We start from the raw sequence: 14565 nt of genomic DNA on the forward strand, positions 1-14565 counted from the left end.
TGAATAATGGATTGGCAACATAAATAGAAATTCCATAACAGCTGTGACCCTGGAGGTGAGAGGCATTAGGTGCCCTTGAACTGGAGTCACAGGTAGTTGTGACCTGCCTGTCATGGGTGCTGAGAACCAAACAAGGTCTTCTTCACCTCTGATCCACCACTCCAGCTCTCTCAGTTATATTCTTATTGTGAACTCTATGCCCACAATAGGTTTTGTGGCTCATCAAATGTTACTTCATATCCATACCAAGGGAACTTCAGTATCCACCAAAAGATTGTAACACTATTCTTTCTCCCGTTTTGTGATGCTATTTTATCACATCAGAATCTGTAAGAGTCAAAATGGGAGATTATAAATGTTTTCATCTCATACGATGTCTCAAAACTTCAGAAACATGTATACAAGTAATTACAAACTGAGCAGGTTACCTTTAGGAATATATGTATAAGTGTATACATAAAGATATATATGTTTGTAACAACAATCAATAAAAAAAGTAGACTTGAATTTTAAGGAGAGTAAGGAAGAATATATGGGAAGGTTTGGAGGGAGGAGAGGGAAGGGAGAAATGGTGTGATTATATTATATTCCCGAAATAAGAGGATATTGTAAGGGCTACATTTGTTGACTGTTCAGGAGGAATAACAAGAGTAGAGAAAAACTGTAAGAGCCTCAGTTAACCTGCACGCCCCACCTGCCCAAGGACAAGGTAACTTCCTGGAATGCTGGGAGCTGTAGTTCTTAGGAAATAACAATCCACATGTTTTCACTCCCCTAAACAAATTTGTCTGAACCAACTACATTGGATTTGCTTGATTACATGTAGGTGGGTGGTGTGTAGGCAGGAAACACATCAGGACATATGTTTGCCCCTGATTTGACCCAATGGGAAATGTGATGAATTCTGGGGTTTGCCTTTCTAAGCCCCTGCAAAACATGACTCATGGCCATTCCCTGGGAACCCAGAGATGGACCTGGCCATAGTTTATCTACCTGGCCAGTATTTAAAGCTTGCTTCAAATTTGGCTCAAAATTATGCAACTGGTTTTTCTCTTGTAAATCTCAGGATTGACAAAACATGTAAGAAAAAAAATCAAGTATTAAAACTAGTAAGAAAAGATCAATGGAGCCAAAGAGTAAGTGATAAAAAAAAAACGTGTTTTTGATCTACATGTACTTTCAAATTTTCTTCTTCTTCCTGCTCTTAAATTTGTAGCATCAAGTTGATGGGGAAAGCAAGAGTTGGAGGATAAATAGGACAGAAGTGGAGAAATAGGAAGAGAGGGGGAGGAGGAAAGGAAGAGAAGAGGGGAGGGGAGGGGAGGGGAGAGGATGTGATGCTGAATCCCCAAACCTTGGCTGGAACACCAACCACCTGCCCTGTGTGACCAAAACCAATGAGGCCCAGTGTCTCCCTACGAGTCTGAACCACTCCTGAGGTGACCTGAGGAATCCATTCCATGCTCTGTAGCTATGTGCTCTCTCACAGGACCTGGTACAGCCTTGTGTTGTGTCAATAGCGCTTGAGGATGTGGCAGACTGTAAAATTGGCTGTCTCCTCCACTGTGATAGACAGATGATGCACACGGAGATCCCAAGTTCACCCGCAGCCTTGAGGTCCACATTGTCGTAGCTGCTGCTAATTCTCATAATCACTTTCAAAGCCTTCAACTTCTCCAGGTCTTCCCTGGTGAGGGTGGTAGTGTGGAACATTATAGCACCCATGGTCTCATTCAACACTTTCTAATGGATTTCTTGAGTGGACTGTGAATTGTAGAAGGCCACAGTGGCCAGGTCTTTCAGGATGGACAATTCCACAGTGCCATGTTTGCTGGTCCAGCATTGCCACCAGGGAGCTTCAGTCCAGGGGGCCATTCATGATCTGGTGGCAGATACCTTCACAAATTCTTTCCAATCGCTGTTGCTTGAATTTGTGCTCATTCATGGGGGCCATTCTTTATCTAAATTTACAACTTTCTGATTCAAAAGGCAAAGCAGTGTACTAAGAACTTAAGAGAGCTTGCAAGAGTCTGCATGCATTGCGCCACTATGAACCCAATGTAAATGATTCCACAAACTCTACAGCTCATGCAATGGGTAGCCCATCTTTTTTTGTAAGGGAGTGCAGCTTCATCAGTTCACAACCCCTTACTGTGAGGAAACCCTCATCCTTGGTAGCCCACATCCAGTAAGAAAGGAGCCCACCTAGGAGCAGCAGCAGTAACTGCAGCGCCCACCTCTGATACCACAACTTGCAGTAGCTGCAGTGGTGGCAATTGTGCAGCCCACCTCAGGGCAGCATGGCTCCCAGCTCAGTCTCTCAACAATGTGACAATTTTGTTCAGAGTATAGATGTTATTACAGAAAGAACTTTCATTCTTAGGAAACTTATTATTTTAGCTGACATGGACAAATAGAATGTATTTGCTAAGAGGGACTAGTTAACATACTTAAATGACCTGAATGGATCTAGAGAAAGCAGTGGAGATGATGATGATGATGATGATGATGATGATGATACTAAAATATTGAGTACTCATTTTCTAAATTGAGTTAGTATTATTTTTATCATTGGAATATTGGTTTAAAACTAAGGACAGAATGAAGTATTCTTAACAATATCTTCATTGTACAATTGAAGGATGTGATGAACTGTAGGAGGACCAGCTCCGACCTGTCGAAGGGTTCTTGGAGGCAGGAGAGAGGAATGAGGAAGTATGTAGATAGAAATACAGACATAGAAAAAAGATAGAAACACAGGATAGATTTGGGAGGGCCCTGGGTCAATACCCAGCCACCTCAACTTTATTCATAATGGGCCTTTTCTACACTACCCAGGAGAGAGGCAAAAGACCTCTCCCTTTCAAGATCAAAGCAAAACATACTACCAAGTGTAGACTCTTCAAAACACCTGTTAACCACACCCCTGGCCAAACCATGTTATTATGCAGCCCTGCTGTGTAGACGAAATTCTAAATGGTCTTATTAAATAAGAAACACAGAGCCAAATGCAGAGTTAAAAGCCCAAGAGATCAGAGCACTAGCGAATAGCCTTTAGCTTACCACTCACTACCATCCTTCCCCTGAGAGAGAGACCTTTTTCCTGTGTCCTGTCTTTTTATTGCCTTTCTGTTCTGCCTTCTCATTGGCTCTAAACCCAACCACATGACTTCCTCGTCACTGCCTGTCTATACAGACCTCCAGGTCTCTATGGTTGGTACTGGGATTAAAGGTTAGGTTCACCACTAGGCTGTGTCTTTGATCACACAGAGACTCTGCCTACCATGTGATCAGATTAAGGGTGTATGCCACCACCGCTGGACTTCTGCTAAATGGCTTGCTTTTAGCTTTGATCCCCAGGCAACTTTATTGATTAACATACAAATAAAATCACATTTCAGCACAGATAAAATATCACCATACTGCTGGGTAAAGTAAGCTCAGATTCTCTGACCTTGAGTAAAGCCACATGCCCTTTCTCACACATAGTGTTTCTGATTTTAATTGTATGAATGCTCAGCTGTACATAGGTATGAGATGCTAAGTATGGGTATTCTTCATAAAATTTTACTTAAAGGAGAGAGTTTGCCTGATAGCACTGAGCGTGCACTGAGAGCAGCTTGAGGTTAGGTCTATTCTATTGGATGCACTGGCAATATACTCAAATAGAACCTGTCGTGACTTGATTGATTTAGGGGTGGAGATACTTAGACTATTGTTCAGAGAGGAGTGTATATGTAGCCAGTGCAGGGATGCGGCGGGAAGGACTGATGTGTTATATGTGTTGTTTTAGAGGGGTATGCATGCATAGTGCCCTCGGGTAAAGAAATCCGACTGGCAAGTGCATCATTACAAGTCAGGGAGGGATATATACCCTAAACCGAATAAGGCCCCAGACTACTAACCTATTCCCTAAGCCTGCCTGCCTCATATGTGTTTGTGGAACTGCACTGAATTCTGGTTGAGGCTGTTACCCAGAGTTGCTAGTGGGTGACATTCCTGGGAAACGAGGCTGGAGAGATAGCAGGAGGTTGTTACAGAAGGCTGTTTAATCTCAGTAAAGAGCATAGACTTTGTTACAACCACACAATTAAAGGACTCACATAGGAACTAAAGCAGGATTCAAATACTGCAGTCAGGTTAGTGACTTCACTGAATGATAACTCTTTCATCAGAAGAGTACATCTTGCTGCTTAAGGCTTTCTCTCTTTTGGTACCCAGGCAAATGAGGTGTTCCAGAACTTCCTGAAGTCACTGATCACTACAGAAGACTCCATCTTGCAGTCAGATAAAGCCCTCACTGATGGACAGAAAGCCATGGCAGGTAAAGAGGAGGGCTTAGCTCTCAGAGAATACATCCCCCAAACAAGGAGATCTCTCCTGTATCCTCTTCCCAATCTCAAAACCACAATTGGGACTGGTGTCGCCTGGCTAGCCTGTCAGGACAATTCCATCACATATGGAATCAGTGACTACTGATTGGAAGACACAGAGAGTTTCTATAGGGAAATCAGCTTGATCTCTGAAGTCAGGAGGGTAGCTCTCACTTCTGAATGTTCTTCCTTCCCTCTCTAAAACCCTTGTGGACACCTGAGCAGGCCAAGAAGGAGGTGGCCGAGAAGGAACTGGAACTAACAAGGCAGCAACAGAAGGAACAAAAGCAGATGATGGAGGCTGAAAGGAGAACCCTTTCAGAAAACATGGCCCAGCTACAAAAGATGGAGAGGAAAATAGAAAACCTTCTGAAAGAGCGGGACAGGGAACTGAATTACAAGCCGAGGGTGAGGATATATGGGTTGAAAATACCTGCTAGACCCTGGCTCCCCAGGAAGGAAAAGTGTGACATTGTCAGGAAATCATGATCCCAGAGAGAACACCCAAAGGCATATGATCAGGAAAACCTCAGATCTACCTATATCCCTGGTGAAGCCCTTAATTCTAAAGACACATCACCTTCTGTGGTATTAGTAATCTAAAAGGGTTGGAGTGAAAAAATATATCCACAGGGGCTGCTCTTGTGTATTTTAGGGTGGTTTCATTCAAAATGAAAATACCTCAGCCTACCATTCCTAAGAATTTTTAGCACAACTGTCCAGGATATCATTTTAAAATGATCAGATTAGTCAGGATATGAACCTGAAGATCTGAATCCTGCAGTGTCTGTTTCCAGATCTGGCTGGTGCATTCTACACAATTAGAGTAAAGTGCAGTCTTTCTCAACCCAGAGCGTGACAGCTCTGCTCTCAGGACAGCAGGTAGTTCCCATCATTTGTTACACAGATAGGGTCGGCTTAGCTCATTGAAACTGAGACTGAATGAGAGTTAAAGTCCTGCCAAGTGGCATTGTGCTTTACTCCATAGTTCTCAGGGCTGTCCTAGCCCAAAGTCCCCTTCATACCAGGGAGAGAATTGCAAACAAATATCTGCCATAGCTACTCTCACTCTTTAGGTCAGAAGTGTGAGGTTTTGGACAAACTTGTCAAATACTGTTTTTTATAAATGGAGGAAACATGTACATATGTGCTCAGGTGTTGATGTTGTTAATTATGAAATGCTAGTATGTACATTCTTAAAAGTTTACTCTCTTTTTGGTAGGAACTAAGAAACCTACTTTATCTGAAGCGATATGATGACTTAAGAAGGGAAAGAAATCCAACTAAAGAATTCCTTGCCTACTTTGGGCAGACGGCCCTTCTTCAGTTCACTGGCAAATTTATTTCTGAAGGGTTTAAACTGATAGAGAATGAATTCAGCTCACACAAGAAAAGGTCAAAGAAGCATTGTTGACATATGGCTCACTTTTCTAATGTGCATGTAAATGGATTCATTCAAAGGCAGTTTCAAATTAAGAGTTATCAAGAATGTCAGAGACTGATAGCTAAGGAAGTCTATTTAAGTATTCTCTTCACAAAAAAAGTTAACTGTATAGTGACATGTTAGTAAGCCTTAATAGTGGTGATTATTTTACAGTGCATATGTACATCAACTATGTACCTGTAAACCTTATATGTGTACAATAAAAACAAATGACAAGTATATTGTGAAGTCATCTTGTGAAAACTGCGACCTGACACCAAGGCCTGAACTTACCAGCAACCATCCAGTATCATTTCTGAACAGTGGATGCCTCCTCATTTGCAGAAATACTCACCAGGGAAAAGCTTAAAAGCAACTTAGCTTGTTCACACCCACATGGACATTTCAGAGAGGTAGATATGCTTCAATTGAAATCTTTCCATGGAATAGTTCAGAAGAGCATCATGACAAAAATATCCATATATAAACTGGAACAAGTGTGTGTGTGTGTGTGTGTGTGTGTGTGTGTGTGTGTGTGTGTGAGAGAGAGAGAGAGAGAGAGAGAGAGAGAGACAGAGACAGAGACAGAGACAGAGACAGAGACAGAGAGAGACACAGAGACATAGAGACAGAGACAGAGAGAGAAGAATTCATTTGTCCTTTGTATTATTTTCTCTGTGTAACCTCAATGAGTGGCATGATGATTGCCCACATGATTGGGGGTAGACCTTCTCTTTTCCAGTCTGCTCTTCTATCTATCTATCTATCTATCTATCTATCTATCTATCTATCTATCTATCTATCTATCTATTCATCCATCTATCCACCCATCCACCCACCCACCCACCCACCCATCCATCCATCCATCCATCCATCCATCCATCCATCCATCCATCTATCTATCTATCTATCTATCTATCTGCCTATCTTCTTGTGTTGGTAAATTTTGTTAATTTTACAAAATTGTAGACATATTTTGGAAAATGGAATCATTGTTGTGAAAATGACTTACTAAGATTAGCCTGTGGCGTATTGTATTGACTGACTGATGAATGATGTAGATGGTCCCAGCCCATTGGGAGTGATGCAACCCCTGGGCAGATGGCCCTGGATGGTATAAGAAAGCAAACTGAGCAAGCCAGGATAAAGTTAGACTGTAAGCAGCATTTCTCCATAGCCTCTGCATCAGCTCCTGCCTCCAGGCTCTATCCTTCAGTTCTTGACCTGACTTCCCTCAGTAATGGAGTGTGGCTTAAGAATTGTAATATGATATAAACCATTTTCTCCCACATACTTTTTGTCCTGGTGTTTATCATAGCAATAAAAACCCTACTCAGACACCTTTTCTCTGCCCTGGGGCTTCCATGATGCCTCATAGATCCTTTTGAGGGGAGTTTGGATCCTCGAATTTACATTCTCAGTTCTTCACACATGTTTCAATCACTCCATTGGCTTTCTTCATTTCCTGGCTTTAAAACGGCATGTGTTCTCCACTTCTTCCATGGTTCATTTTGAGGCCTTTGCCATTCATCAGATGTGAGCAGTACTGTGCTCTCTCACTCACCTCCTGACATTCCATCCTACATTTTCCTTGTCTCACTCAGTCCTTACTGTTCCCTTACTAGTAAATACACTTCCCTCTCAATTACAGTATCCAGTGTCCCAGGAATCAGCACCTTTCAAAAGCCCATAGGTGTCCAGTCCTCATCTTATTTAGTCTATGGTTTAGATTTAGTACAGCGTTAGTGTAGTGTATCGTGGAACATTCTTCTCAACATGGAGTAAGTGTAGTCTATGTTAGTTCTCCTTGGATACTCCTTAGGAAATAAGCAATGGAATTTCATTTTTAGAAGCAAGTTCTTGTTTTGCTTCAACAAGAAAGGAGCATATTTTTCAGAATTGAGCCCACTAACATAAGTATGCTCACATGCTTTCAGTTTCTGTATGCATGTGAGCAACAAATGAAAGACATTCCATTTCCAATAACCTTTAATTGACCCTCAGGGATTTCCAGCCCTTATTGTTTAAAGATTAAAAAAAAATACACAAACCCCATCCTCTCATCAGCCTGCATTAGTATTAGTGTATTTAGTGTGGTAGCCTGAGACAATTATGCTTTGTCCAGCTTGGCCCAGAAAAGCCAAGAAGTTGGAAACCAAAAAGGGTTTTTTTTTTCTTGGCTGGAAAACCTTTTACAAGTACATTTTAAGTCACAATGCCTGGAAGTAGCGGGGATCAACCTTCTTGAGACCTGTAACACCCTCCTTTTTCTGTTATTTCCTCAAGCTGTGTGCAAGGCAGCTAGCTCACATAGGTCTTTATAGACACAGGGCAGTTATTTTGGGGGCATAGGAATGGATCTGACGAATGCCATGTGTCTTAGTCAGAAATTAATGTTTGGTCTTCTAACGTTCTCCGGGCAAAGCCATAAATCATCACCTATGTCCTTCCCTTTTCCAGCTACCAGCAACAATCACCTGTTTCCTGACTTGACACATTCTGCATATGTCTTACCTATGAAATTACAAAATGTACAAACTCCTCCTTTAAGATCCTGCTCCAGGACCCTACCTCCTAACCCTGTAGCTCTGAATACCACATCTCCTTAAAACAGACAAGGCCTAAAGTATACAATGCCTTCTTAATAAAAGTATTCTCAAACCCACTCACTAACCCTGTAAGACTTCTGTGTTGGCCATGCATAATGGTTCTTACCACCTGAGCCTAGGTCCTCAGGATTATTTCCACATTCTTTCCTACACACCTGTAGGTGCCCAATCTTTATGCTTTCTCAGATTCACCCCTCTGCTTCTCGCTTTACTGTCTTAGACCTTAAGGATGATTTCTTTGCCATTCTTTTACATCCAGATTGACTGGACATCTTTGCTTTCACCTAGAAAGATCCTGACACTGGAGCAGAGTCTCAGCTCACTTGGATCTGGCCTTCAGATCATGTATCTAGGCTTTCTGTTATCAGTTAACTCCTGAAAACCCACCCTCAATCATAGACAGTTCCTGCAGTCCCTCACACCACCACTACCATCAAGGAAGAGATTCTTTCCTTCCTGGAACTGGTGGCTTATCTTGAAACCTGGATTCTCAATTTTGGTCTTCTTGCTTGCCCTTTCTTTTAAGCAGCCAAGGGTCCTCCAACTGAGCCCCTTGACCTGACTAAGCCTGTCATACCTGCCTTCATTTGTTTGTGAGATCTACTCGCATTGGCCCTTGCTCTGGCTCTCCTAGATTGTGACCAACCTTTTATTTTTTATACTATTGAAAAAATGGTGAATGAACCTATAGTTTGGGAACAAATGAAAGGTCCTGTTGCTTATCTTTCCAAACAGCTTCATGCAACATTTAGGTGATAGTAACTTTGCATACATGGACTAGCAACAGCCTCCTCATTGGTCCAGGAGGCCTCTAAACTCACTTTTGATCTCTGTGTGTGTCCTCACACCACTCGGGCTCAAGGGGCTCCTTTCACACAAAAGCCTGTCTACTTTTTCCCCTTCTAAGCTTCAACTTTTTCATATCACCTTCCTAGGAAATCCTGATATCTCACTTGATGCTTGCCCTCCTCTCAACCCTGTTACACTCCTACCCAAGGCTACTACCCTTACCCATTCCTGCCTAGAGTCGCTCAAACCCCTTACCCACAAAACTCCAAAATCTGCTATTGCCCCTCTGTCACAACCTGGTGACACTTGGTTCATGGATGGAAGCTCATCTCTCAGCTCCACTGGCTCCTGCCAAGTGGGCTATGCCTGAGTCTCCTCTGACTAAATTATAAAATCTGCCCCTTTACCACCAGGCACCACTTTGCAGAAGAAGACAGAGCCATCGCTAGAGATGCACCCTAGCACAGGTCAAAACCCTTAATGTATACACAGCTTCTAAATATGCATCCCACATCCACCACCACCATGTTTCCATTTGGTAAGAGAGGGGCTTTCTCACCACCCAAGGCACACCTATTACCAGCAGTTCTCTAATCCTAAAGCTGCAGGAAAAATCATATCTTCCCAAGCAAGTAGTAGTTATTCTCCGCCAGGTCCCAGGCCTCTACTAATAATATGACTCTGGGAAATGCTTTTGCTGACAAGACTGCTGGAGAGGCCAGCCAGAACCTCATCCTCCTTTCTCTATCCTCTTCTTGGCTGCTCTAAGCCTAAATCTTCCCTACATCTCAAAGGCAAGCCCTCCAGACTATGGAAGCAGGTATGGGCCTCCCAGGGATAGCTCATTCTACAGGACAGGTACTATCTCACTGACACCCAGGTAAAACAGCTATTCTCAAGTCCTTTCACGCTGGGTCATGACCTCTGTACCACTTCCTCCAGCTTCTCTTTTCCAACCCAGCCTTTCTGCCCCACTGAGGGCTGTTACCCAAGGATGCTCCACCTGCACTCAAACCTTCCCACAGAGTGCCTTGTGACCCCCACCTAACTTCAGTCCACACCAATTTTGATGGGAATCTTGTGGGGGGGCGGGTAGGCAGATGTATTTCACACAAACGGCTGAGATGGTAGGTCACAAAGTAGACTCCAAAACTGGCAGTGCTGCTTACCATGTTCTAAGAGCATGTCTGGGTCCAAACCAGGTCAGATTCTTACAGGCAAAGAGAAGGGTTATAACTGCGTAATGAGAAACCTAAAGTAGGCATTCCTCAGAATTCTCTAAGGCAGTGGTGCTCAATCTTCCTAATGCTGCAACCCTTTAATACAGTTCCTCATGTTGTGGTGACCACCAAACATAAATTTAGTTTTGTTGCTACTTCATACCTGGAATTTTACTACTGTTCTGAATCTTAATGTAAATATCCGATATGCAGATTGTCTTAAGTTACCCCTGTGAAGGGTGATTTTAACCCCCAAAAGGGTTGCGACCCACAGGTTGAGAACCATAGCTATAAGGCAAGTTTCTGTCTGTGAGGAAAGCAACTACTTCCCTTCTCCATCCTCAACAGCAACGTGTATCTGGCTCCTGATTAATCCGATAAGCAGGTATGAGTTCAAAATCCCCGTACTGACTCCCCAGCTCTTCTGACCTCCACCCACCTCCCATGGCTACCTGTGCAGATGACACTAACAAGACATTCCTCCCAGGGCTAACTGTGCAGATGACACTAACAAGACATTCCTCCCATGGCTACCTGTGCAGATGACACTAACAAGACATTCCTCCCATGGCTACCTGTGCAGATGACACTAACAAGACGTTCCTCCCATGGCTACCTGTGCAGATGACAACACTAACAAGACATTCCTCCCATGGCTACCTGTGCAGATGACACTAACAAGACATTCCTCCCCAAGCTGCTGGTCTCTAATCGCTGAGGAAGCTTGCCAGTTTGTCCTAAAACTTCTTCTTTCTACCCATGGAGTGGTCTAGTTTGGTGGTTTCACTATCCCTTGCTTATATTTGCAAACTTGAGTTTGGATTCCCAGAACCCATGTAAAGCAGAGAGATGGTAAGCAGAGACAAAAATCCCTGGAAGTTCAAAGATCAGCTACCTGGTACATGCAACAGCAAAACAACAACCTGGTTAATCAAGGTGAAAGACAGACTGGAACCCATGGTTTTCCTCTAACTTCCAAAAGTTCACCATAGCACACAAGCACCCACCCTGTCACAGGAACACACACACCACTACCCCCACAAACACACACACACACACACACACACACACACACACACACACACACCCCTCCCACACACTTACCCCACATGCACGTATTCACCCACACCCACACCCACACTCACATGCACAGATACGATGATGAATATGACTAACACTTGAAACCAAGAAACAGCAGGAAAGAACTGAACACAGATTGCTTTGCTTTTCGATGTCATAGAAATGGATAATTATAATCGTGACAAGCTGGTACAATGTCAATACAGAGACAGGCCACCTCATTTTGTCTGTAGCAATCAGCAAATGCAAGGCTTTAAGGCAAAGCAAACTCACAAATAAAGGACATGGGATGGAGAAGCTGATCTGTTCAAAGTTGTGTGTCTGTGTGCAGCAGCATGCAGAAGCTCACAGTCAAGAGAAAGCTTCCAAGGGTGGAAATTACTTGACTTTCATTCTTCTATAATAGTCTTGACCACTATGTCACTGAAAAGATTCTTAACGTGTTGAGTTGACACAAAAGAAAATAATGTCTTTTGTGATTCATCATCTTTATAAATTGTGTGGTGGGTAGATTTAAAGATCATTACAGCAATATCAAAGTGTGCCATCTATTGTGAAGCAATGTAGGAATTAGAATTTCAATTCCTCATTGAGAGGCCTGGAAGAGAATAAAATGAGAGGTATGGCACATACCTTCTGTCTCCTATAGGCTGACTCAAGCTGTTTCTAGTTACATTAAAGACTTCCATCCTGCCATGAATGCTCTCATTCCATGTGACTGTTTGCATTCTTAATGTTTGTCATTTTTAAATATTTAAATGAATATGAATAATAAATTCATGAGAAATGTAAAATTCAAACAATAGATAATTTAATGTTAGTGGTCCTTTTCTACCCTACCTCAGTTATCTTCATGTGGTAGTCATGAATACTAACTTATTTTGTATTTTACTATACATTGATAATAAGATATTAAAATCCTCATTATTTTCTTAACTTAGTGCAGCACTCACAAACTGTGTGTATCACTTTCAGTTATAGTAACTCCTGAAGACTTTCTTATATCAGTACAAACAGTGGTTTCCTTTAATTTGGGTAGATAAAGAATATCCCTTTTCATTTAGGTTCATCACCAAGAGCCAACAAAAGAGCATTAAAGTTGTTCCAGAATTTTGACAAGACAATCATCCTGTGACACATCTGTACTGGCTGATTTTGTGTCAGCTTGATGCAAGTTAGAGTCATCAGAGGAAAGAGCCTCAATTGAGGAAATGCCTCCATAAGATCCAGCTGTAAGGCACTTTCTCAATTAGTGATCAATGGGTGAGGGCCCAGCCATGGTGGGTGGTGCCATCCTGTGGCTGGTGGGCCTGGGTTCTATAAGAAAGCAAGCTGAGCAAGCCATGAGAAGCAAGCCAATAAGGAGCATCTCTTCATGGTTTCTGCATCAGCCCTGCCTCCAGGTCCCTGCCCTGTTTGAGTTGATGCCCTAACTTCCTTCAATGATCAATAATAATATAGAAGTGTAAGCCAATTAAGCCCTTTCTTCCCAACTTGCTTTTTGGCCATGGTGTTTCTTTGTAGCAATAGAAGTCCTAACTAAGAACACATCTTTCACTGTAAGTGTCGTTTTCACTTGGAGAAATGACCCATGAGAGAAATTCCTGAATATGGATTTTACAGGTCAGAAGTATATGCATACTAAATTTTGATGTATAATTCCAACATGTCCCTTCTTACCATCAAACATGAGAGACTGTAAACTCCATAAAACTCAACAAATGTTGTGCCAACATGCTTTTCTTGCTCATAATACAAGTAAAACATAAACCTCTTAATTTCATTTTGTAGGATTTTATTTCATCCAAACATACTTTTTCCTCATATTTATGCCTATTGAAATGTGGTTGGCAGTCTCACAAAAAGTTTATGATAAATAATGCACAGGATTGAAATAGGCATTGCAAACATTTACCTTTTTTTACCTTTTTAATTTTTGATATTATAATAGTAATTATATAAATTACATTAGAAATTAGTTCATTTATTCATTAGAAATTACATTTCTTCCTTTGCTATCTTCCCTCCAACCCCTCCCAATACACCCTTCCTTGCTCTCTTTCAAATTCATGGCCTCTTTTTTCATTAATTGTTATTGCATGCATATATGTGTTCCTAAATGTAAGCTGTTCAGTCTGTACAATGCTATTTGTATGTATATTTTCAGTGTTGACCATTTGATATTGGATAACCAATTGGTGTGCTCTTCTCTGGAGAAGAGTATTTCTCTTGCTCTTAGCCTTCTGTAGTTATCTGTAGTTCTTTGCATGAGGTAGAGGGCTTTTTCTTGTATACTTTGACAAGTTTATTGTATTTGTTCAGCTCCTGGTTGGGCAGTTATGTTGGTGAGAATTTATGGGTGGACCATTTGCCTTTGTGCCTTGACTACATCTTTTTCATGAATGATTTATATTTATCAAATGAAATTTTAGTTGAATTTTGGTGGGGAAGTTGTGGGCCTCTGACATTCTTTGATAAGTCTTTAATTTGAAATGGCTGTTGAATGAATCCATGATGACACACACATGAAAAAAGTGTGTTTCACAGTATTGCTAACACATAAGAGGCCTTCATACTATACTTTGCAGGAATCCTCAGCCTATCATATAGGAGTTGAGAAGCTGAATCCCTATATTACCCAGTACAGGAAGTGCTTCAGTTAATATATTGCCAGCAATATCAAGGATATTCTGAATGGAGTTATGTTTAATGTCTTCCATCTCTTCTTCTCTTAGCCTTATTTCTCTTCTTAAATCATCACATCTCTCCTCAATTCCATCAAGAATTAGTTCTTTTAGTGCCTATGAAAAGAGAGAGCCCATTTTTAAAAATATGCACTACTAATATTTCATAATTAACAATGTCAGCAGCTGAGCATATGTGTACATGATTCCTCCAACTATAAAAAACAGTATTTGACAAGTTTGTCCAAAACCTCACACTTCTGACCTAAAGAGTGAGAGTAGCTATGGCAGATATTTATTTGCAATTCTCTCCCTGGTGTGAAGGGGACCTGGGGACCTGGGGCTAGGACAGCCCTGAGAACTACAGAGTAAAGCACAATGCTGTAG

General features: G+C 41.8%; 1 protein-coding gene and 1 pseudogene across 1 annotated transcript in view; both read right to left on the minus strand.

Annotated features, from left to right (window-relative positions):
- Nucleotides 1–307: 307 nt before the first annotated feature.
- On the minus strand, nt 308–1954 carry LOC128106704 (C-terminal-binding protein 2-like; annotated as a pseudogene).
- An 11366-nt stretch (nt 1955–13320) lies between these two features.
- The window catches only part of LOC128106705 (uncharacterized), a 33260-nt gene continuing 32015 nt past the window's right edge, over nt 13321–14565 (minus strand). The window contains 1 exon segment of the mRNA XM_052732234.1: nt 13321–14295. Coding sequence (XP_052588194.1) covers nt 14089–14295 — 207 coding nt within the window. The 3' untranslated portion in view covers nt 13321–14088.

This window comes from Peromyscus californicus, unplaced genomic scaffold (assembly GCF_007827085.1).
Source record: "Peromyscus californicus insignis strain IS unplaced genomic scaffold, ASM782708v3 Scaffold_9__1_contigs__length_137607984, whole genome shotgun sequence".
Taxonomy (NCBI): domain Eukaryota; kingdom Metazoa; phylum Chordata; class Mammalia; order Rodentia; family Cricetidae; genus Peromyscus; species Peromyscus californicus.